At 46.5% G+C, this 23986-nt stretch overlaps 6 protein-coding genes across 6 annotated transcripts; 2 read left to right on the top strand and 4 right to left on the bottom strand.

Annotated features, from left to right (window-relative positions):
* Positions 1–290: 290 nt before the first annotated feature.
* N7495_006274 (alkaline phosphatase family protein) lies at positions 291–2323 on the bottom strand (the record flags this gene model as incomplete). The annotated part of the gene is made up of 4 exons (XM_057208925.1): positions 291–1673; positions 1694–2013; positions 2080–2197; positions 2246–2323. The coding sequence occupies 4 exons, from the start codon at positions 2321–2323 to the stop codon at positions 291–293; spliced, it is 1899 nt and encodes a 632-aa protein (XP_057062699.1).
* Positions 2324–2601: 278 nt separating this feature from the next.
* On the bottom strand, positions 2602–3573 carry N7495_006273 (putative class III chitinase; the record flags this gene model as incomplete). Its single annotated transcript, XM_057208924.1, has 1 exon — positions 2602–3573. The coding sequence occupies one exon, from the start codon at positions 3571–3573 to the stop codon at positions 2602–2604; it is 972 nt and encodes a 323-aa protein (XP_057062698.1).
* Positions 3574–5484: 1911 nt separating this feature from the next.
* On the top strand, positions 5485–8040 carry N7495_006272 (putative spindle pole body associated protein SnaD; the record flags this gene model as incomplete). Its single annotated transcript, XM_057208923.1, has 1 exon — positions 5485–8040. The coding sequence occupies one exon, from the start codon at positions 5485–5487 to the stop codon at positions 8038–8040; it is 2556 nt and encodes an 851-aa protein (XP_057062697.1).
* Positions 8041–8520: 480 nt separating this feature from the next.
* Positions 8521–10505, bottom strand: N7495_006271 (uncharacterized protein; the record flags this gene model as incomplete). The annotated part of the gene is made up of 3 exons (XM_057208922.1): positions 8521–9931; positions 9985–10262; positions 10314–10505. Coding segments are annotated over 3 exons (1881 nt in total), but the record flags the coding sequence as incomplete, so codon positions are not given.
* A 1320-nt stretch (positions 10506–11825) lies between these two features.
* On the bottom strand, positions 11826–12586 carry N7495_006270 (uncharacterized protein; the record flags this gene model as incomplete). Its single annotated transcript, XM_057208921.1, has 2 exons — positions 11826–11968; positions 12028–12586. 2 exons carry the CDS (start codon positions 12584–12586, stop codon positions 11826–11828), a joined length of 702 nt encoding a protein of 233 aa, XP_057062695.1.
* Positions 12587–15611: 3025 nt separating this feature from the next.
* chiA1 (class III chitinase ChiA1) lies at positions 15612–18537 on the top strand (the record flags this gene model as incomplete). Its single annotated transcript, XM_057208920.1, has 3 exons — positions 15612–15713; positions 15771–16203; positions 16253–18537. The coding sequence occupies 3 exons, from the start codon at positions 15612–15614 to the stop codon at positions 18535–18537; spliced, it is 2820 nt and encodes a 939-aa protein (XP_057062694.1).
* Between the last annotated feature and the right edge of the window lie 5449 nt (positions 18538–23986).

The following is a 23986-nucleotide window of genomic DNA, read 5'->3' as shown; positions in this document are numbered from 1 at the left end:
GGGTCCCCTTGTCCTACTTCTTGCCACATTCGTGTCTGGTACTCTTTATACTGAATTGCTTCCAACACAGCTCGTACATCTTAGCCGAAATTAACAATAAAAGTTCGAAAAGAGTATTCCGACTGCGTATACATTCTCACACCTTAAGACCTTCCTCTTCCAACCTTTCAGCGTTTTATATTTGAGTGACCAAAAATCGCTATTGCACGTTGGATTCCAATGCTATAAATTCACTGGCACCACTGATAATACAATCTAATCAGATACACTGAGCTTCGCTAGTCCGCTCTTTAATCAACCACCCCAGTAACTCTGTCCAGAACGTCATAATACCAGTTCGTGACCTTATTCACTACCTGGTTTGCAACTTCACTCTCGAACACAAGGTTCCAGCCCTGACTAGACAGCTTATCCTCAAGAACACGACCTGGCGGCAAGTAATGCTTAGCGGAGTTAGCAGCAGCTTCAATTGGAACACTCAAACGATACTGCCAGACGGCTTCACCATCCACATAGAGCGAATAAGTAAGCAGAGAACTACGAGAGTGATCATCATCAACGCCGTCGACAATCTCAATCAGCCCAAACTTGCTATTTCCATCTGGGGCGTATTTCACCGCCACGTCCTCGCTGTCTGTTTGATGATATGTTCGAATGGGGAGGTAGAACATGCTCAGAGGACCAACACTGAATTCATGCAGACCATGTCCGGCAGTATTGGGCTGGAACTCATTCTTCGACAGAGCAATTGAGGGGTCTGGGAAGCGCGATGCGGCGAACTCGTGCCTGTCACCGCTGAGTAGGACGATACGAACACCTAGCTCTCGCTCGGCGCGCCACATTGCTTCGAAGACTGTGCGGCGTTCGTTCAGGAAGCCACCCCATGTGTCTTTGGTACCGACACGCCAGTTCTTAGTGAAGGGGACGCTAGATGCAATGAACTTCCAACGTACGCCTTCTGGCTCTGGGGTTGCGAGGTATGTTAAGAGAGACTGCAGCTGTGCGTATCCGAGGATAGAGGAATCTTTTTGAGATGGCTCGGAGCGGTAGGTCCTTGTGTCTAGCATGAAGAACGAGGCTGGACCGTTTACGAACGAGAAGTATGTAACGTCGTCTGGGTCCGCATATGAATTTGCGGGAACTGGGGGGTTCGCGCTCACATGATAGTGAATGAATGGGTCAGCGGCAGCTGGATATGGCGCAGTCTTGTTGCCCTTTGACCAGTCATTCTCAATCTCGTGGTCATCTAAAGTATGGATCCAGGGTAGGTCAATGGCTGTGCCGCCTGCTGCCTTGGCCATCCACGATGGAGACGAGTATATGCGTCTATATTCGCTGCGATAATGATCCAAGGAAGACCCGAAGCGGAAAGGAACATCGATGTAGATGAAATCTCCGAGGAATAGCATGAATGCTGGTCGGAGGAGTGCTGGTAGCTTCCCAAAGACTTCTGTCATCTGCTCAATTCCATGAACCCGCAAGGGATGTGAGAAGAGGTCGTATGGGAAGTTTGGCTTTAAACAGCTCGTTGTGGCAAATGTGAGTCTATTTGCCTCCAAGGACCCAGGCTGGGGGAAGTGAAAAAAGTGCCAGTCTTGTTGTTGGACAGCGAGTATCTGTACTGGGTTGAAGGCTTGAGCTGCTTCAGAGTCACAGTTGTGGTATAGTCGGTGCTGTTGTCTAATTTATATACGGTCCCTTCTTCGATCCATTCGGAGTCGGCTGAGACTTCTTGATATGATACAACCACTGGTAGATGGGCTGTATTTGGCTCACGGAAGAGCAAGTTTGCCGTCGTTGGTGAAACATATCCAATGCGTGAAAATGCCACATCAGCGGCTGAATAGACTAGAAAGCCTCTCAATAAGAAGTCAAATGCTAGTAAAGCCAAAAAGACATTGATCAGCGCTGTTATCCATGTCCAAAGTGATGACCGCTTGGAAGGAACTCCGGTCAATAGGGTCTTAAGCGCGGAACTGCCGGATGAAGATTTCTCTGTTTTTGCGCTTTTTGCTATTGATCATAATTAATATGAATGAATTTCAATGTTATCCTCGCACAGTACACATTTGAACTTACTCCTAGAGCCCTTGGTGTTCTTGGCACGGTCGATGGGTTGATCATTGAACAAGAACAATGATGACAGATAGACAACCAATGAAGATAATACAATGGGTACAAAATGGTGTCCGGGTATCTAGCGATAGTGAGTTGCGAACATGAACATGATGCGGGATTGGCATACCCATCTCAGAAAGACGAATGTTGAGAGCCGGATCGTCGCCGAGCTAGTGGCTGTGATAGCCCGCCGCAGGGATACCATGATAATTAAATAGAGATGGTAAGGACAGGCATCTCCCTGTGGAACCAGGAAGATCTCAGATCTATATCTAGGTAGTAGAAGAAAGCAGAATCAGAGAGGGATGTTTCAATGTTTTATCTGTTTCATTTTAATGACGTTATCAGGTCCAAGCTTGGCATTTTCAACTTAGTCAACACAATCTAGTTTCACCTAGTAAATTATTGCAATTTTCTATGTTTATGCATCTTCATATTTCCAACTTTATAGATAAATCAAATTATTGTAGAGTCCAAATTCCCTCAAGATCGACGCAATTGATCCATCATATCTTGGAGTAGATTGGTCAAACTGCTCGCCATGGGGTCAGCAGTAAGCAACTGCCTAGCTACAACCAGCACGTCCTTCATACCCATACTGATTGACATAAGTGCTGCCCATTGCCATGGCTTAGCCCGCTCTCCAGGCAATGCATTGAAATACTCCCAGCCCATCACACCGCCAAAGGTCGGGAACTGTTCGACCAGGTTGGCGAGGACGGGTCCGATCTTCTCACTCGACACAAAGCCCTGTGAGCCATTACCAGGGTTTGTAAGAAGACCATACACGACACGGCGTGGAGACCATCCCTGTGAAATGATCGCAGCGTACATTCGGGGATCCTCTGCTTGACCCCACCCATTGTAGAACTGGGCATTGTACCAGCTGATCTTGGAAGCACGAGCTTGCTCAAGTTCACGGTAGTCAAATCCCGAAAGATTCCCAATTCCCAGTAACGCGGCAGCGACGGGGGCTAAAGTAATAATGAAGCCGTCTCCCATGTCGGCCTTCAGTCGGTCGATAAGTCTGATAATGCCAGGCAAGGACATATTCTCTTCCACGTCCAGATCTAAGCCGTCGAGTAGATAATGACGGAGAATAGCCAGGAGAGGACCGTAGAATGCTTCAAATTGAGCCTGGCTGCCGTCTAGTCGTTGAAATGAGCCTGGTGCGGCGCCACCGAGCATGCCCATCACCTTAATACCGCCCCGCTTAACGAGGGGCACTTCCGCCCACAGCGGATCAAATTTAGGACTGTCTGGAGGGTCGTCATTTAGAGTGATATGACCAGGTTCTCCATTGATGTGAATTGCTGCAAGAATAACATGCGTGGCACCAGTGTTGTGTTCCAACAACGGGAGCATGGAGACATATTCTCCGCCACCTGGAATAATGGTTTGGTGGTAAACAATAACCCGCCGACGCTCTAGCGCTCCGCCAGGAATGGGCGGCATGGTGATATTTGGATTCAAACAACAAAAGAGCTCAGATTCGGTTATATGTTAACAAACAAAGTTGAAGCATTGTTGTTGCGAGAGAAAATCTAGTGGGGCGATAAGACGGAAAGGTGTTAGTCTCAGAACGCAAGAACTACAGCTTGTTTGATGCTAACTTCTAACATCATAACTAAGTAGGTCCTATCTTCCGTCCATTTGAAGAGAACGCTTACTAGGTAACTAGGTGGGGGTTGAATTTCCAAAGTTGAAGAAATCTGGGGACAATTTCTAAAGTTCCAAGGTAGAATGTGTAAGCCTCAGGCTTATATATCTGGACCAGGTCAGATCGAAGCTTCAATATTGAAATGATCCACGAGTATCCATCAAATGATCGATACCTAACTATGTACCACGTGCATTGAATCTTCAACATTTTGAGATTCCTTCCAAGGTCCAAGGTTCCAGTGTCCACCACGTGCATTCAAAATTAAGAGAAAGGAGTAGTGACCTCGAGGATGATCAGAAGGACTTGAATTTGAAGGAGGTCCAGTTTTTCGATGCTGGATAGATAATTCGTAGAGATATTTCTCGGGAAAGTTTGGAAATTGGCCTCGTGATACACTAATATGTACCTAGGTAGATGAACCTTTCAAAGAAGATTGAAAAATTAGAAAGTAACTGTGAACCGATTTATTCGATTCTCGCATCGAGAGTCTGAGATAATGGGCGAATTGTATTTGAAGTTATTATCCTATTATCTTTTTGGCGCCTAATTATATCTAGATAAAGGACATCTGATACATATCTAAATTTGACACAGAGTTCCTAAATAGGTAGTCTTCCACAAGCCCACTCTTCCACAAGCCCACTCTTCCATACCACCTCGCGTGACTGAAAGCATGCGCCAGCGAGACTTACTAGGAATTGTTCATCTTTCGTCAGCCGGCCAGGGAGAGGAGTTGTGCTCGAGAATGACACCTGGTTTCGGACAAGGCCATAGACCAAACCATCAGACATTTTTCAGTTGGAAGATGGTCGAAGCAATGGAAGGTGGGAGAAAAATTAGTGCCCAGCATATTTTGGGGACGTACGATGGGTGGGATTAGGGTAAAGAAAGAAACAGTGAGGTGATGTGAAATGAATAGATCTCTTTCCGGAGCGAGGATAGTAGTCGGACGAGTCGCTTGGAGCCTAGGTAGTTGTATTTCGCAGAACCGGTAGATAATCTTACTGTAACTCTCATCATTACTTTCAGTTCCACTGTGACTTTCAATATTCACACTTACAATTTACTTTCCCCGTTGAAAGGTTTCGGGTTTCCTCTCAAGGTCCCAAGTAGCCGCCTAATCACCTAAGTACGGTACTTCGATCAGGATGAATTTAACGGAGGACTGATTATACTAAATATTGCTACATATGTATTTGATGTGGTGCCTAGAGACCTCGGGACCAGGGTTGAAAGTTGATATGACCAAAATATCGCTCTCGAGTTGAATAGCCCTAGAAGTTGTACATTCCAAGGTTTCAGGGTTCAAAGATGCCTCCTATGGAATCTCATCATGAAATAATATCTGACTAAACAGTTCAATCTCCAATTTCTTCTAAAAGCATACGGAATATCTTATTAGTAATGACCGATGAAAATGGAAAATGATATGTTTGGAAATAAAGGATGCGCTAATCCCAAAATGGAAGTAAACATAGCTGCCTTAGGCTTCAAAAAGCATCGCAATTTCGCGCCGGCGCCGCATTTCATTCGCGACTGTTATGATCTTGTTATTGTTATTCTGCTCAATGGTTCCCAACTTTTTATTATTTGCTTTCTCAGAACATGCTCTTTTGTCCGCAAGACTTTCATCTTTCAATACCACTGCGCTTCAATTAGTCTCTTAATATCTTTAACCTGCACGAGTTCGCAACTCCGCGATAATGGCGAATGCTGGATACACGTCACCGTTTCCTACGATACATGACACTATCGGACAGTCAACACTAGTCACCCCTCTTTTTATGCCCTCCTCACCGCCACACGAATTATCCAGTCCGACCCCAGGTTCTCCCTTGTCGGACAAAAGTTCCGTTTCCGAGCATTTCGAGCACCGCGACAACAACAATAATGGAAACACTAGTGATGGGCCTCCCTCAGACGACGAACTAGACAATTTAACACGGCCATCAACACCCGGAAGCCCGACGGGGTCAGACTTGGATGCCCGTCTTGCGGAATATACTTTGGACTTTAGTCGATTCCCAAACGGCCACATGGGTGCAAACGAACCAGACGAACCAGACGAACATGCCGAGTTGGAAGATGAATTGGGCGACCTGAGACACGATGGGGAAGAATACATGTCCGATGTAGGTGGCCCGGAAGATTTCACCCAAAACCTCGACAAATACTTGTTGAGCGAGGGTTTATCGAGCATCAAGAAGCCACGCGCCAATGATGTTTCGCTCCCGCTCGGCGATTTATCTCTTGGACTAAGACAGCCAGCTGTTGAAGAGGAGGGCGAGTCGGGTGAATACAGCGAGTTTGGACCTCCAGTGGATATGTCGACTCCTTCGCATCTTCTGCACAGGATGAGTGCCTTTGCTAAGGAATCGACCCATCTCGAAGATATCGAAGAAGATCCAGACGATGACTTGCCAGACCCGGAATCCCCCTCAATCCGCAGAATGCCTACGATTACCGAGAATGAGGCATTAGAACGGGAGAAATTCTTGCATGAACGTATCGTTCAACTAGAAGAGGATTTGCATGATCGAGATGAGCAGATGCAGAAAAATCACAACCGGGTTTTAGAGGCTGTCTCTGCTGCAGAACAAATCAAGCACCTCCAAACTGAGCTCCAGCGCAAAAATGAGTACATTGAAGACATGAAAGCTAAAGCTACCGACGAGGAAAGGCTTCGTGAGCAGGTTGAGTCATTAGAAAAGCAGAACGCCGAACTGGAACTGCGTCTCCAGAAATCAAATTCGCAGAGCCCGGAACTAGAAGAACTCCAACAACAAATGCAAGCTATGCAGCAGCATCGGATTCAAGATGCAAACAAGTTTGAGTCTGAGCGTACTGAGATACTAGAGAAAATGGCCACTTTGCGACAACAGCTCCAACATACGGAAGAGCAGTTGGATAGTCGAGACTCGACTCTCGAGGATACGATCGCCAAACTCAAAGAAGTTACTCACTCAAAGGAGATACTACTTCAAGAAAAGAACAACGAGATTGATCGACTGAGTGGCGTGCTTGATGACCGGGTCCTGGATAATGAAAATCTGGAAGCAAAGCTCGAGGCCCTCCACACAGACCATGACGCCTTAGAAGATCGTTTGACAGATTTGGAAACCAAGAACCATCCTCTGGAAGAGCGAAACCAGTCTCTTGAGGCAGATCTCAGCCGTGTGCAGTCACAAGTTGAAGCCCAAGAGAATGCTCTCAAAGCCGTGGCTGCAGATTTGCCCATGGCTGGCCGCAACACACCCCTCCAAACAAACAGCACCTACAGTGAAATTCTTGACCTGATCAAGGATCTTGGCCTCGCAACCCCTGATTTGATAACCCCGTCACCAGCAAAGGAGGAGTTCTTCGAGGATCACGATGTGGAGCAGCTTCGTCAGGATATTACCAAGCTCCAACAAGAATTGCAAGACGCTTTGGCCGCACAGAAGGCCGCTGATGCTGAAGCAAGTCGTCAGCGTGAACAGGCCACCGAAACGCAAGCTCTCATAAAAACCATCGAAGGAGAGAACTCTCGACTGACAGCCCGAGTGAAAGAGCTAAGCTCAGCACTCAAAAAGACCGCCGAGGATTTGATTCGTATGAAAGAAGAGCACGCCGCGTCTCTGGAAACTGTTGCTACTCTGCAAGAGGCGGCTCTCCAAGCTCCCACTCCACCTTCGCCACCCACAACTCAACAACCTGCTGCCGTCGATACGGCTGCCCTGGAAGCTTCACACCAACAACAAATCAGAAGCCTCAAAACCGCACACTCAACTAATGTATCCACCCTTCGCGTTTCACATGCCGAGTCGATGCGGAAAATCCGCAACCTCGTCACAGCAGCCGAGCAACGTGAAGCGGATCTGCGCACAGAGCTGACAACTCTACGTACCGCTAGTTCCCGCCAAGAATCTCAACTGCGAAAGAGTTTCAGGTCTGAGATTAAACGTCTGGAGAATGTCATCGCCGATAAGGATGAGACTACGGCTGCCATGGACCAGCGTATCGCTTTGTCTGTGGAAAAGCGAGAAAGCGAGTGGGAACGTCGGGTAGATCTCCTTCTCAAGGAGCGTGATCGCATGGCTAGCGCTCTGATGATGTATTGGGGCGAGAACGACATGGGTAAAGGACCTGGTTCTTTGGTGCCTTTGGCCGAAAGCAAAGACAGCCGTCGGAACGAAGAGCGTGGTGAGAAAAAGCAAGGCCAGGCTTATCGTTATAAATATTCCCAAAAACACAAGTCGAAGCGAGATGACAAAGCTTAAGTCGACATCTCACAGACAGATTTAGGCCTGTCCTTTCTCGTTCTGGTCGGATTTTTGACTTTACTATGCATGGTTCAGATTGGAGTATGTGGCCATGGCTTTTTTTTTTTTTTTTTTTCATGGGCTTCATTTAGGGCTTTTAGTTTGTTTCTCTGTTGTTCGTTATGTTGATCATAGCACACAACACCATACTGCCACATCATCTACTCGAACTAGGTAATAAATGAAACTTCTACCTTATTCTTTGAACATGCGTGAGTGGAGTAAGATCTACAAAAGGAGACCTCTGACTTATTATATGAAATTAAACTAATTATCCAAAACCTGGTATCGAAATGCTCCGTTCGATATCGCAAAATGAAAAAAAGCAGTCAATCAAAAATATCATCGCTTACTTCAAACAGTAAATGAAAGCTAATGACATTTCAAAAAGGACATCCGACCAGCAGATGGTATTCAAGAAGGAAAGAGTGGATAGGTTCAGTAAAAGCTCTTGCTGGTACGATTGGCACCGCGATACATAGACTGATCGATAACGTTACGCTGCGCCTCCGAGTTCGACATATCAAGAGATCCGTTAACGGGAAGAGGAGGGACAGGAGTTGTTTCAAAGATACAGCTCAATGTACTGCTCTTTCCGCCATGGGTGTTACTACGAGGTCGCCTGGTGCTGGGGTAGACGAGCTCGACATCATTGCGGCGTGGGACAGGAGGACCTGGGCGGGGGAGACTCTGATCGAACAGGTGCTGGCTATTCCACGGGACGGACTGCTGGTAATATTGCAGATTGTGTTGGCTTTGTGTGTGGCAAGGCATCTGTGATTGTTTGAATTGGTATGAGCTGCTGCGGGTTGGGTACTGGGGCGTAGAAGTGTTTGCTTGTCGGGTAGTATTGGCTCTTCTGGTTTGATCGGTTTGCGTTGGTTGGAAGGCTGAGTTTTGACGGCAGGATTGAGAGTATCTCCGTGGATTGGGGGCTGGGACGTAATTCGGATGATGGGGGTGGTGGATGGAGAGTGCTGACGAATATGCTGTTTGGGAGCGGCGTACTTTAGGCTCTGCTTGCACTACCACCTCTGGTGCGTCTGCGGAGTTCATAGTCAAGGTGCGAGTGTGACCCTGAACATTACTCTGGCCTGTGGCATCGTAGGGAGACAAAGATTCCTTAGTGGTATCCTCGCTCGAGACGAAAGGATCTTTGATGTCCGGAGTCACGACTTGCTTCTCGACATCAGATGCAGCATTTGGGTCTACGAGGGCGCGAATCTGGGGATCCGACGATAATTCCAATGACTGAGGTAGCGAGAATGGCAGGACCTTGGGCAAAAAGCGCTTTAACGAGGACAGTGATGACTTCTGTCTCTTATGATTCACGCCGTACGCTTTGGGGATCTGCGGGACATATGGAATGGACTGATCTGCAATAAGGGCACGAGTAGAGTTCGCAGTATGAGAATTTACTAGAGTTGAAGTGCGTGAGATGGGGAAGAAGTCGCTGGCCAAAGTCTGTGCTCCGGGAGAGTAACGGGAATTGGTATCATCTGGTGAAATTGATACGCCGGATGTAATATCGCCATATTGGGAGCCGTGATTGGTGTTGAGCTTGAGCTGCGGTCGTAGACGAACAGGTGCTGGATGGCGAATACTTGGATGGCAATTCACCTTGTTTGCCAGAGGGTCCATATACCACGTCTCTTCATGAGCCATGCCGTCGTGTTGACGGCATAGGTTGAGAATTTCGTTTTTGAGGGTCTCGTCGCTGTCCCAGCTGTGGCCAGAAAATACGCTACCATCTCGAAGGGCCTCGCTTCGTTTGTAAATTCCAATCAGGGAAACATCGTAAGGTCGATCACAGAGTTCTCGTGCACAGTAAATAGTACAGACAGTAGCTCTATGTAAGGAATTAGTTGCAAGCATTTAGGGTCATCATAGATATGAGCTTACAATGATACCACTGAAACAAGCACAGAGATTCGGTGAAATATACAGCTCTCACCAACTTTCCAGAAAGTGGCGTCAGTCCCTGATGGTAGACAGTATACTTGATGAGCAGCAAGTACTAAACCTGATACGCTGGCAGCCAGCCACATCATTAAATCAAGTCGAAAGACGTAGGTGCAGACATTGTGCAAGACTGTCTTCTGTTCTCCGAATCCACCGATCTTGTTGTACTGCCAAGCTACTAGGCTCTGAAGCGAAACCAAAGGGATTGTAATAAAAGCCTAGTTGAATTAGTTTAGGACATCGTAAATTGATGGAAAAGGGAAACAAACCGCAACCAGAGACAGAACCACACTTAGGGTCATATTAGAGTCTACCTGGTGTCTGCCGTACAGAAAGAGCACTATCACTGCTTGTAGCATGGATTCAAGGATGAGGAAGTATAGTGAGATGAATATCACAAGTTTAGTCCATGTGCCTTCTTTGCGCGGCGCGGGCGAGAATCCGGTAGCCATTTGGGTGGTACCTCAGGTGCGCAAGCTGCTCTGCAGCGAGGCTAGTTGAAATTATCTGACCTGGCGTACGGCTTAAAGGCCTGATAGGGCAATTGTAGATAGATGGTCGATGTATATGAAGTATAGGAGTGGGGATCACAGCCAACCTAAAAGCTGACTGATCGCGGCTAGTACGTGCCAGAAAAGAGTACTGGAACTAATAGGACTGGAAGGAGTTAAAAGAAGTGTCCTTGAACTGGAAGCGCGTCGACGCGAAGGGAGTGTGGAGGGTGGGTGGAATGTTCGTATGAAGGGTCGCAATGAAGAATCCCAGCTGCCTCCACAACCCACAATGCACGTACAGATTAGTTGGGTAATCTATTCGTTGATCACCCTGGAATGCCATACTGATAAGGAAAGGTAATTGATTTCCAAGGGTGTGTTTGGTTAAGAGACTTGAGCTCCATCCCTGTATGAAGTAGATCACAACGGCTCAACGTCACTTCGATTCAAACCCTGAAAATGAACCTCTCGGAGATTTTCAATAACTCAGTCTTTATTTTTTTAGTGATTCAGTTTGATAATCTCACTGTGACAGGATTGAAATCTCACTCAGTCAAGACAGGGAGTTGTGGTCTTCCCTATAAGGGCGAACAGGGTCAACCCCTCGATGACTTCATTTTCTCCTCTCCCAGAGTCCACGGAGGTATTGCATGTCAAAGTCAGATGTCATAGTTAATAGAATTTCCATGATTAGTCACTTCTTTTCTGGAAATCTCTTCTCATCCAATTTCTTAATGCCACGTGATCCGAGGGGTGAAGCCGCGAGGGTCAAAAGCATCCAGGAGTTTCGAATATTTGAACGTATAGGATCGCGCATGAAACTTACTTCTTGTCTCTCATGCGGTATGCCTTTCAATGTGTCCAGTTTTCCATGGCCTGGCAGCATCGTTCAAATCTAAGCACCGGAGCAGCAAGGCACAGAACCTGTCACACAATAGAGTGCATTTTCTTCAGCGACATAACATAACCCATTATCTCGCTGTTTCAACCTGCAAACGCAAATTTGACTGACCCCTTTGTGCTGGTTGAGTGAAGCATGTAAATGTGGCCGCCATCATCTGTCGGGTCTGGGTTCTCTGAGCGATCTCTTGCTGTCGTGATATACAAGATGTCGTGATTCCTGCCTCCCCATGTCGGACAAGTTGGATACATTGCCGGCATTTTGACTTTTTTTGACACTCTCCTTCAGGGCTAAAGACCATGATATGACTAGTCCCATAGACAGACACCCATAAATTACCAACAAGACTATGAAATGTTAGCAAGGGACTTTGTTCAATATGATGGTCAAACACACTCTGTCACCATGCCATCTGGTTCGCCGCCAGTCTCTCGAAAGTTGACCAGAGTACGTTGATTCGATATACTTCCACTTGGCAAATCAAAGTCAAAAGCTGTGATTTTCATTCCCACAGAGTCATTGAGATACACTGGCAAAATATCTGTCAGTCGCTGTCGTACCATCAATCAGGAGTATGGTGATTCTCACTGGTCTTATTGTCTGGGCTCCATTTCACTCCATTCCCGCAAATAATACCTTGAGACACCATGAGATGCAGACTTCCATCCGGATCATACCTCCAAAGTCTCCCCTTCGGATTTAAGTAATCGGCAGCTTGGGAGGTCGACGTCGCCTCAATATCGATCTCTGCCAACCAGAAGCGCCCAGCTGCGTCAACACCGCCGTCATTAAACCTGCGTTTGCTTCGCTCTGAGGTAGGGATAATTTCACAAGCAACCTCAATTTCGCCACTTGCCTCATCCAGGAAACAAACTCCTTGGTAATAAGCCGCGATATAACTACCGGGCTTATCGCGGAATGCAGCGACAGTCACGCTATCGGAGAGAGGAATGACACGTGCGTCGCTTATCGGAAGACCAGAATCTGGATCAACTGGGAGTATGTAGAGCTCACTGGGTGAAGAGAGACAGTCAAACCAGTGTAAGGTAGAGTCGCTTGCTCGATAGATTGGGGCTTCCGCGAGGACCATGCGACCCTTGGGTGCACGGTAGATGGGTGGTCCTGTAGTGAGAGAAGATTCATTCATACTGGGGTTGATTAAGCAGTAATTCAAGAATCGGAGTTTTAGTTTCTAATGTATTAATGAGCTGGCGCTGCAAGATAGATGGAAATGTGTAGGTGTTGACTTTCTCCATTGCCCCGCAACATTATGATCGAGAAATGAAGATGACTCAATACATTCAAGATAGGAGGTCACTTCAAAATCAAAGTTGATACCGTCTTTCTTCAGGTTTTGACTAATGGCGAAATGAAGGATAGCTCAGGGTTGTCTTGGAAAGTTCCTGTATAGATAGTTGCACATTATCTCCTTTTCTCTCCAAGTCCTTAGCTGCTTCAAATGCTACCTAATTCATTTTACTTTCTCAATGCCACAAATTAACGTCTTTGTCTTCGATTTCATGCCCATGTGCTAGATACCTAGTTAGCAACATGGCGACTTGGCAACCTAGGAAGACCCAGGAAGGCCCACCAGAACATGGCTTTGACGGATACAGAATGGTGGTTCCTTCAGGGCCATCAATCGATGGTACGGACCAAATCCAAGGCTTGCCCTTAGATCATAACCCTACTGTGGATTCCATGGAAAGCAATGCCCTCGCTTCCAATTTTGGAAATGGCGCAAAATTGTTTGTTACATGTGGACGCAATAAACTTGAAATTTTTAAAAGAAAGAGGAACCAAATCTCATAAAAATCAATAAATGAATTACATGTGTATGTGTGTATGTGTGTACGACGTAATGACTAAAGGAGCAAAACAACACAAAGTAGGGTGGTGCTGACTAAATAACTGATTATTCTTAGACATGAACATTCAAACCCCCTGGAAAAGTCCACGGGAATACCTGGAAATAGTCGAGAAGAACTGTGTGGCATCAAGCCAGATCATGCCATTCCTCCGAGGTCGTTGGAATTTTCTATTGATTTGAGAATCAAAGTCCGCGGCTGAACGCCAATTGCCGAAAAATGACTCGTAGGGTGCTTGATGATTTGGACAAAGGTACTCGAACAGAGCCAAACTATTACTGCCTAATAGTATATTAATCTAATTTGCTTATTTTGGTGGAAACAGGTTTTAAAAACACTTTTAGGTTACAGTTTTTAAGCGCTGTACGGAGTAGTTGCCTAAGTATCCTAGGTAGCCACCGGTCCTCAAAAGGTCTTAGAGGGGTCCTAGAGAGGCGGTTCATATACTATGTAATATTTCCACCAATGGGATTAGGTATAAAATGTCGCAACTAAGAAACTTTTCCACTAAGAGCCCACATAGTATGGACTATTTATGACTCCTACTTCACTAGTTAGAGGGTCATATTTGAAAGCGAGCTCCTAGGCTCGAAGGCCCGTGGCATATATTCGCAGAAGCTTGCACGGATGAATCGGAGGTTGATCTCCCGTTAGTTGGGAATATCATCGATGATTTTATCAGGGGACGTGTGGATCCTACACCTGAAAATAACCTTGGAACCTTGAAGATTTCGAATCTGGGAAAGTTTACCTAAGTCTTAATTCGGACATGCATATTCACAGTTGTTGCAACTGATTAGATCTACGTCCCACTTTTCACAGCCACCGGGCTTCAAGGGGCGTTAATGAAGTATTTTCTTCCTTGGAGCAGGGCTGTCTTGGGCGCGGAGACTGTCCAAGGTGGGACGATGGAGGTCGAGACCAGTCACTTCGCACTATACCTAGCTGGGACTCCTAACAAAAAAGCGGATTGGATGAGCCACTACCGGAAGATTACCGCTGGCCGAACAAGTCCGTAGTTTTAGTGGGTTTGCGAAGATACTTCGGCCATTACTCTGCGCCTAAAGGTTATACTCCGTACACCCAACGCCACCCCCCTTAGCTTCCACAATCAAGCCACAGAGAAAAGAAATATAGAAGTTGAATATACCATAGGGCTGCATTCAAGGGTATGTTAAATTCAGTTTAAGAAATTGTAAGGGAGTTGGATTTAAAGACAGACAAAAAGTAGGCAGGAATATGGGAATATGTGGTTAAAAGTAGATAAAATCGACATTTTTAAGCGAGCGGATCCTTCCGTTTGAGCATTTTGATTGGTGTTCCTGGATGAACCCAATCTCCCATCACCTGGTCTCTTCTTCTCCTTCCATTCCTATTCCATTGCGATATATAGGCATGTTGAAAGGTATAGTACAACTCTGGGAATAAACAACAAGCCATAATGCGAGTTTATCTCAATCAACCCGCATTTTCATTGCTTTTTCTCTTTCCCACAGGGCACAAGCTTGCGCCAGTTTCTGGAACCAACGTTGAACCCTGGACCCTGGCCAATGACTCGGCCCAAGCTTCGGGAGTTGTCCTGAACGGGTTAGGTGAACTGTAGGTTCATGGCACAGTGGGTCTAACCGGAGATTGACATTGGTTTACTAAGCTTTAGCACGTCTCGTATCTCGTTCCGTTTAGGATGAGCCCGAACTCTATATACATTTGCGGCTCTGAACTATACCAGTCTGTCCATACACTGGATTTTCGGCGTACCAAATCATTTCGCCTTATCATGCTAAATGTGGAATTACTGCAGGGGTACCACTTCATTCGACCCAATTGACTCCATTTTTGAGCCACGCCCCGCCATAATTCTTATGATCCAGGATTCCAAATGTTGCTAGCTGCTAGTGCCTAGAATATGGATGAAGTATCCGCGCTTGACTCGTCCGAGTGGGTGGAGTGATCCTCAATGTGGAAGCCGTCGAAACTACACCAAATAATAATGACCCTGAATACGTCTCCATCCGAGTAATGAACTGAAACGTGAGATCAGTGCTCGATTGGTACGTCTCACGGTCCACTGGGTATATGTATAATAACCTATTTCTCTAAATCCGTGGTGCTCTTCTCTCTTTCCTCCCTCCTCCCTCTCCTGTCTTTTACTTCACAGGCATCTGGATTTCACTCCCTCTCTTTGAGTGATTTTCCAAGCAGAACTTTTATCTGCGTCCTTTCGTTGATCGTTGATCATTACAGGCTCTAAAGCCCCTGTCACTCTTTTGCCATTGGCATAATCGTTCATTATTAATAATAAAGATGGTTGGAAAGACTATCTTCGCTGCAGCTGCAGCTTCGACCTTGGCGTCTTCTGCTCTTGCCTTCGATGCGGATTTGAGCTCTAACCTCGCCGTCTACTGGGTTTGTCTTCGCCAATAATATTTTTGATAATCCTGATTCATTAACATGTCATTACAGGGACAAGGGCATGCCCAGCAGAGACTAGCCCATTTCTGTGAGGAGACATCGATGGATATCATTAATATCGGATTCATCAACTCCTTCCCTAGCGCCCGAAATGAACTGCCCGGGTCCAACTTCGGAAACCAGTGTGGTGGAACATACCCCAACTCAAATTTGCTTGGACCCTGCGAATATCTGGTGGAAGATATTCCCATTTGCAAGGGTTTGGGAAAGACTATCTTGCTGTCCATCGGCGGTGACTCTGCCAATGAAAAGCTTGCGGATGATGATACCGCTGCTTGGTTTGCCGACTTCCTTTGGTACTCGTTTGGTCCTTATAATGCCGCTGCTATGGAAGAGAATGACCTCTACGTTCGTCCGTTCGGGTCCGGCGATGAGAACTATGTTGATGGTTTCGATTTCGATATCGAGAACAGCGGAGACACTGGTAACGCCAATCCCCCTACTTTCGCATCACGGCTGCTAACAAACAATAGGATATACTGCTATGATCAATCAGCTCCGCACCCGTTTCACAGAGTCTGAAAAGACATTCTACATCTCGGGTGCACCTCAGTGCTCCATCCCTGATAAGCAGCTCGGCGATGCCATCAGCAGGGCGCAGTTCGACTTCATCTGGGTTCAGTTCTACAACACTCCTGCATGTGCTGCTACCGCTTACTTCGAATCTACTGGTGGTTTCAACTTTGACCAATGGGTGGATGTCATCCAGGCTTCAGACTTGTCTTCTGATGCTAAGCTCTATATTGGACTTCCCGCTGCATCCGATGCCGCTTCCGTGGGCTACATTGATGCTAATTTAGTCGGAACCTTGGTGGACGAGTACTTGAACAAGTACCCCGCTGTTTTTGGTGGTATCATGCTTTGGGAGGCCACCTTCTCCGAAAACAACAAAAATAGCGCTGGCCAAACGTATTCTGAACAGGTCAAGGACATCCTTCTCGAGATTGCTCCTCCTGTTGTTACTCCTACACCTACACCCACACCCACCCCCAGTGTGACCCCAACCCCCACCCCGTCTCAGGTTGCCACTTCTAGCAGTGCTGCAGCCGCTAGCTCGTCGGTAGCATCGTCTTCAAGCCCCGCTATCTCTTCCAGCTCCAGCGTTGTGGTTGCCTCTTCTAGCTCCGCTGTTGTCTCTAGCCCCGCTGCTGATACCACCCCTGCTGCTTCGAGCCCTGTTGCCTCCGCTTCAAGCTCCGCCGTTGCTTCGAGCTCTAGCGTTGTCGCATCCAGCCCTGCCGCCTCCGTTTCTAGTTCTGCCGTTGCCTCTAGCGCTAGCGCTGTTGTATCCAGCCCTGCTGGTGGTGCTTCTAGCTCTATTGCTGCCTCCAGCCCTGCTACCTCTAGCCCTGCTGCATCTAGCCCTGCTGCATCCAGCCCTGCTGGTGATGCTTCTAGCTCTGTTGCTGCCTCCAGCCCTGCTGCCTCTGTCTCTAGCTCCGCCGTTGCCTCTAGCTCCAGCGTTGTTGCATCCAGCCCTGCTGGTGGTGCTTCTAGCTCTGTTGCTGCCTCTAGCCCTGCTGCTTCTAGCCCAGTTGCCTCCGTTTCTAGCTCTGCCGTTGCTTCTAGCTCTAGTGTTGTTGCATCCAGCTCTGCTGGCTCTTCTCACGTTGCTTCTAGCCCTGCTGCCACTGGCCCTACTGGCTCCGCTTCTACCGCTGTTGCCTCTGGCTCTGGCTCAGCCATCTCCTCGAGTGCTGTTGTGTCCACAATTCCCGTTGTTGTCCCCACCAAGTCTGCTTCATCCGCTTCGACATCCGGTGCTGTGACCTCTACTGGAGCAGGCTCTCCTTACTCGACCACCGAGACTATTTACAGTACCTCAACTGTCTTTGACTGCCCGTCCAGTGTTACTAACTGCCCTGCTCGCACATCCACCAGCGCTGCCAGCACCACCGTCTACATTGTGACCCCCACTCCGGCTGTTCCCTCTGTCACCGATTCTGCTAGCACTGGAGCCGCTCCCTTCGTCACCACTGAGACTATCTACCACACCTCAACTGTCTTCGACTGCCCATCCAGTGTTACTAATTGCCCCGCTCGCACAACCACCAAGGCCAGTACCACTGTCTACACTGTGACCCCCACCTCGGCTGTTTCCACCATCACTGGATCGCCCGAGACTGTCACCGCTGTCATTACTACCTCTTACACTGATATCTGCTCCACTGGTTTCACCACCATCACCACTACACTCACCACTTACTACTGCCCTATCACCGCCGCCGAGGCTACTGCTACTGGTACTCTGACCAACCCCGCTGGTGCTGGCGCCACCGCGACTGCATCAATCCCCGAGGGCTGGACCACAACTGTCACTGTCTGCACTAACTGTGCCGCTACCCCTACCACCGTCACTCTCACAAAGCCCATCGTCACTGCCACCACCACCGCTGAAGTTACCTCAGAGACTGCTAGTACCGGTGCCTCGGCCGCTGAGACCACCAGCTGGTCCACCACTGTGTCTACTACTTCCGTCCCCGCCGAAGCCTCGGGTAGCACTTCCACTAGCACTGTCACTCTGGTCTATGTCCACCCCAGCTCCAAGGTTCCCAGCCATACCCCTGGCCGTGTCCGCCCAGCAGCCAGCCACACTCCCTCATTCTCAGCTCGTCCTGTGAGCAGCAGCGCTAAGGTTCCTGCCACACCTAGCACTACTGCTAGTGTCTCAGCCGTTTACACTGGAGCTGCTTCTAAGTCCGCTGTGAAGTTCTTCGGTGTCGTTGTCGCCGCTGTTCTCTCTATTATGTTGCTGTAAATTTCTATGATTTTTTCCGATTCTTGAGATTAGTTCCTTTCTTACCCGATCTTGGCTTGTGTGCTTATGTGCTCCGAGGCTTGCTGAGTGATTCCATTCTATGAACATTGTTATTTACCCTTTTCTTGTTGGAGGACTCGTTTACGTGATTTATTAAAATACACTTCAGTGATATCAATCAAAGCATCTATTTTCTTTTCTCTCATTATTACTCCCATACATAGTCCTGCTTATTCCTAAGGTCCTTCCGAGTTTGCCAAGTTTACTCGAGAATATTATACTTGATCGAAATAAATTCAATGTATATCTCACGGGAGCGTTGATACCTGGGTGCTTCCACGGTTTGAATTAGGGCTTAGAATTTTCCAAACTTCCACGATTCAAACACTTCTGTAATATCACTCTGTGAGCTCACTTGATTTTAACTCATGTTCATCTTACTTCACTTCTGTATTTTCTATATTTTACACTCGACTCTACCTAGGTAAGTACTTAGGTAAAGAAAGGAGGGTAGCTGGTCACATACCATAAACATATATGAGGTGTGGCTTATTTTCAGCGGCTTCAGCTGCAGTTCGACATTTCATGTGTACCGAGCCTTTTACCTAGGTAATTTACTACAGAACTCACATCCATGTGTCCAGTCTTGATAGAGCTGTAGCAACATTCAAAGAGAGTCAAATGTCGGGGATGGGATACTGATATCAGTTTAGGATAATAGCATTACAAGGTTGTTTCCATCGAAACTTAGAAAGGATGTTTGATACCTAACCACTTAAGCATGAGTATAAGGTGAAATTGCGCTTACTTTCAAGGCTTTAACTATTTCTCATTCTTATTCCCTCGACATTACCTGATTATTCTCAGATATAGTTATATATTCAGATACTAAGGTTCACAACTAAGAAATATTCAATTTCTAGCATTCAAGTAGTTTCTCACTATTCTTAAATATATAAGACTTAGAATGATCATCAGATTCATGATACTTGACTTGATAGACATTGCGAAGGAGCACAATCTTTCGCATAGTCTCTCCTGCCATAGAGTGTCGGCGAACACCAAGTAGGTCTCTGATACTACTAAATAGTCTCTCTACTGATACTTCTGCTGCTGGAATAGCTAGATAGTCTCTTGCAGCTGCTGCCATTCTTGGGTATTCACCTTTATGGGCATTCCACCATAAAAATAGCCAATCCTTTTGACTAGTCATGGTAGGATCAATCTGGATAGGTGCTTCATAAAAATACCGATCAATGTCTGAAAATTTAGGTTAAGGAACTTGTAGTTTTTTTAAAAACACGAGCCTCAAGACCTAGTAGGTGTGAAGGGCTAAAGCTAATCTTAGATTCAGAACTAGCTAGGCACATGCTGTTTACAAAATCCTTGAAGAACGTAAACAATTCGGGATGGAATCGTGAGGTATGCGGTTTGTCAAATGGAGGTCGACTACCAAGGAATAGTGGATTCTAGTGGGCAAATGAGAACGCAGTATGCGTACCAAAGTGTGTATGTGTATCGATTGTAGAATGGAGGAATCCCATTGTGGGATTCCAATGCTGACTAAAATAGACTAACTGTAAATGGAATCGGGCCTTTGACACACCCCTTCAGTTTTCACCCCTCCAAGGTGTAAACTGGCCTTAAACACAGGGCCGATTTGGGCTGTTGAATCGCCTCAATTCCCTCTAAAAACGCAGTCTATATCCTGATTTAGGCAGTTGATGCTCTAAATCCTCTGAATCTAGGGGTAAGACCCTAGATTAGAGCAGTTCACTTATATCTTCCAAATTGAGAAGACGAATCCAGGCGTCAAATCTCTGTTTTGGCAAGATTTTCGTGAAGCCATCTGCCACCATAAGCTTTGTTGGGACCCATCTGATCTTAATACGTCCTTCCTGCACCTCCTGGCGTAGCCAGCTGCGGTGTATGTCTATGTGACGTAGCTTGGTCTCAAATGCTCCCTCTTTAGTGAGCAGATCAACTGTTCTCTGGTTGTCGCAGTCGAGAGTTATATTGTCGTATTCCATTTCTAGTCCAACATGGACTAGTACTCTCTTCCACCATACCAGTGTTTTGGCTGCGTCCGATAAACCAAGCAATTCTGCTTCGGTAGTGGACGTCGTCACCGTCTTTTGTTTAGACGCCTTCCAATCTATAGGGCCGCCGAAGAGCATGCATATCATGCCTGCAGAGCTCTTACGGTCTTTATGGTCACCATAAGATGCGTCACTGGCGATGGTTAGTGCCGATGTGCCTATAGATTGGTAGGTTGCGTCGTTGGTCTGATCCTTATTTCGGCCGAAATCAGGGTTAGAGGTGTCATCAGAATAGTGTCCTAAACCATATCTAAGTGCTCTGTTCTTGGTGTGGAACAGATAAGTGATTGTCCTGTCTGCCGCAGCAGAATGCTGCGGACCTGGGTTCTGCAGGAATTGGGCCAGTTTAGTGGCTGGTTTGGCTACATCAGGCCTGGTTATAGTAGCTGCATACTGTATTGAACCAATCTTTTCCTGGTAGAGTTTGATCGCATCAGGCGACGCAGTTCCTTCATATGGTAAGAGTTCTTTAATTGGCATTGGTGTAGCCACTGATGGTCGGTTATTTAGGCCGAAACGGGCAGCCATACTATCAATATAGCTGTCCTGGCATAGCCAGAGCTTGCATTGTTTACGATCGCGTACAATGCGTATGTTCAGGAACCACTCTGCGTCGCCGTGATCAGTCAGTTCCCATGCTTTTTCGAGTTCCGATTCAAGCTGCCTTGTGTATTGAGCTTTTGTCTTATGGCTAGCAATCAGGAAGTCATCAACATAGAAGAATATTATGACTCCGTCGCCTATAAAGACATATGGATCCTCTAGTAACTGTGTAAGACCTAGGCCTAACAGGACTCTAGAGGCCTCCTTCTGCTAGAGCTTTGGTGAGACGCGTAATCCGTATAGTGCTTTATGGAGGTGCCAAACTTGGCCATTGGTGCTCCTGAAGCCAGAGGGAAGCTCTGTGTAAACCTCCTTATCTTCAAGGAAGCTGTTCAGGAAAGCTGCGACAGCATCTCTTTGACATACATCTAGATCGAATGTAGCTATTATTACGAATAGCATGTGTATAGTTTTGATGGCTAGTGTAGCTGAACGTTTCTCTTTAGTAGATATCCACTCTATATCTCCGCGTACGCAGATATGAGCTTTACACTTCAGGAGTAAACCATTCTCATCAAACTTGTAAGCATATACCTATTTCAAGGGCAGAATCTGCTTTGATCTATCGTTTGGCCTTAGGACGACTGAGAATGTGTGCTTTTCAGTAAGACTATCGATCTCCTTTTACATTATAGTATTAAACGCATCTTTAAACGCATGCCCTTTTACCTCCTTGAATATGTTCGGAGGTGGTGGAAGGTCGTCTCTGTACATCTGGCTCGCTGGTTTCTGCACCATTCTGGTGTAGAATATATAGTAATAAGCTTTAGATTGTGTCTTAAGCTCATCTGGATCCTTATCTGGCCGCAGCATAAGCTATATAAAGTAGGCATCATCTCTCTTGGTTGGATGGCGAATACGTTTACCAGGGATAATGTTAGACTCGTCTAAGTCTAGACCAATCTGTCGGAATTGTGGTTCACTATCTTAAGTAGTAAACAGGGGCGAATCCCCTTTAGTTGGCTCTATAGGAGCCACCCCCACCCCTTGATTTGGCACTGAGTCTAGCGAATCTGGTGAATTCGGTGTGTCGTCAGTTATATCAGGCTCGATTAGGTCTTCTGGGAATGTCCTAGGAATCTAGTCATGTTCTATTGGTATAGGGTATTGTGGTGTATTTAGTCCAGGATTTCGGCCGAAAAATGGGTTTTCGGCATTGATGGATACACCAGACTGGTTGCTTTTTCTAGTAAATGCGTCAGGTTGTTGAACTAATCGAGCATCGAGAGAGAGGACAGGACTATTAGTATCCTGATCAGATAGATATGAATGGTCAACTACTTATGTTTCAGGTAACATCTCCTGTAAATTGGTCTATAGGTGGGTTTATAGGACTCCAATCTCCCTCTAGAGGACGTCGTCAGCCTCTTCTTTAGTCAGGATAACTGGCTCAGGACCAGAAAAAACAGGCATCTCTACTAGCTTATATGGTATAAAATCAGCTATATATCGCCTATTCTCGTCGAAAACGACGTCTCTGACTGGCCTGACTTGACCACCCCTTGAATCTAGAAACCAGATTCTCCAGACATTAGATGCTATATATCCAACAAGGAATCCAATCTCTGCCCTTCTCAGCATCTTGTCTGATTTCGGAATCTTTTGGATTCTGCAGTAAGCTAGACTGCCGTATAGACGTATGTTCGCGAGATTCGACTTAGGCAGTGTCGTTCGTTTGTCCTATAGGTCTGAATTGGCGTATTTGCGCGTCTCTTCCCAGGGCACTATCCAGGAACCATTTGCGTTCGTTGGCGTACGATTTAGTATGTAAACCGCAGCCTTTACCGCCTCTGGCCATAGGCTGATGGGGAGCTTTCCTTCCTCTAGGAGGGCCCTGGCGCGTGTAATTATGATGCCGCCTGCCCGTTTAATTAGGCCATTCATCTCAGGATGTCCTAGAATTGAATGCGTCACTATAATACCTTGATCTGCCAGAAACCGCTCTACAGTAAGGCCTGCAGCTTTCTCATTGTTGTAGTAGAATGCTCGAATGGGTAAATTCCACCAGTTTTTCAGGAGTTCAATGAAGTGTCGAATCGCATCATTTATCTGGTTCTTTGTATAATAGGTGAAGACCTAATGGAAGTGGATTCCGTCAACATAAAAATGGCAAATCCAACGCTCTTCATTATACACGATTGACATTTGGATCAGGTCTAGAGAGATCTATCCAAATCGACCATACCTATGTCCTAGATGACGTCTAGATATCTGTCTAGGAGCTCTAGTAAGACTACAAACAGAGCATAGGCTCTATATTTGGCCATTTATATGGTCAGTGACTGGTTTAGTTAAGTCTGGTTGATCGCTCAAAACGACTCCGTCAACAAGCTTAGGAAGCTGCTATATAGCATCATGGTGTAAATGACCTAGACGACGATGCCAGAGCTCTGTCGGTGCCTTAGATTCTAGTGGTTTTCTGGAATCCTTGCCTATGTATGCATGCTTTTCCGCCGAAAAAATCTCGTCGGGTGTCTCTTTATCTGTCTCTTTATCTGAATCTTGTTTAGCTAATAATGGCTCCACGATCAATAAATTTGGGTTATGAATCCTTTAAATGGCTAGGACAGGTGTCCCGTCCCTATCAATAAGATAGTCTTTCGAAGGCACCTAATCGCCTCCTTTATTGTTCAGGGCGTAGTAAGAGAGTAGATTCAATCTAAACTCAGGGCTATAGAGGACATTTGACAGGATGATTGATGTCGATTCCTTGGTTACTGGATGGATCCCTTTGACTTCGCATTATC

The sequence above is a fragment of the Penicillium taxi genome, assembly GCF_028828555.1.
Source record: "Penicillium taxi strain IBT 34144 chromosome Unknown utg000004l_segment0_segment0, whole genome shotgun sequence".
Taxonomy (NCBI): Eukaryota; Fungi; Ascomycota; class Eurotiomycetes; order Eurotiales; family Aspergillaceae; genus Penicillium; species Penicillium taxi.
The sequence above is the reverse complement of the archived record's forward strand: the minus strand, read 5'-3'. Positions and strand labels throughout refer to the sequence as shown.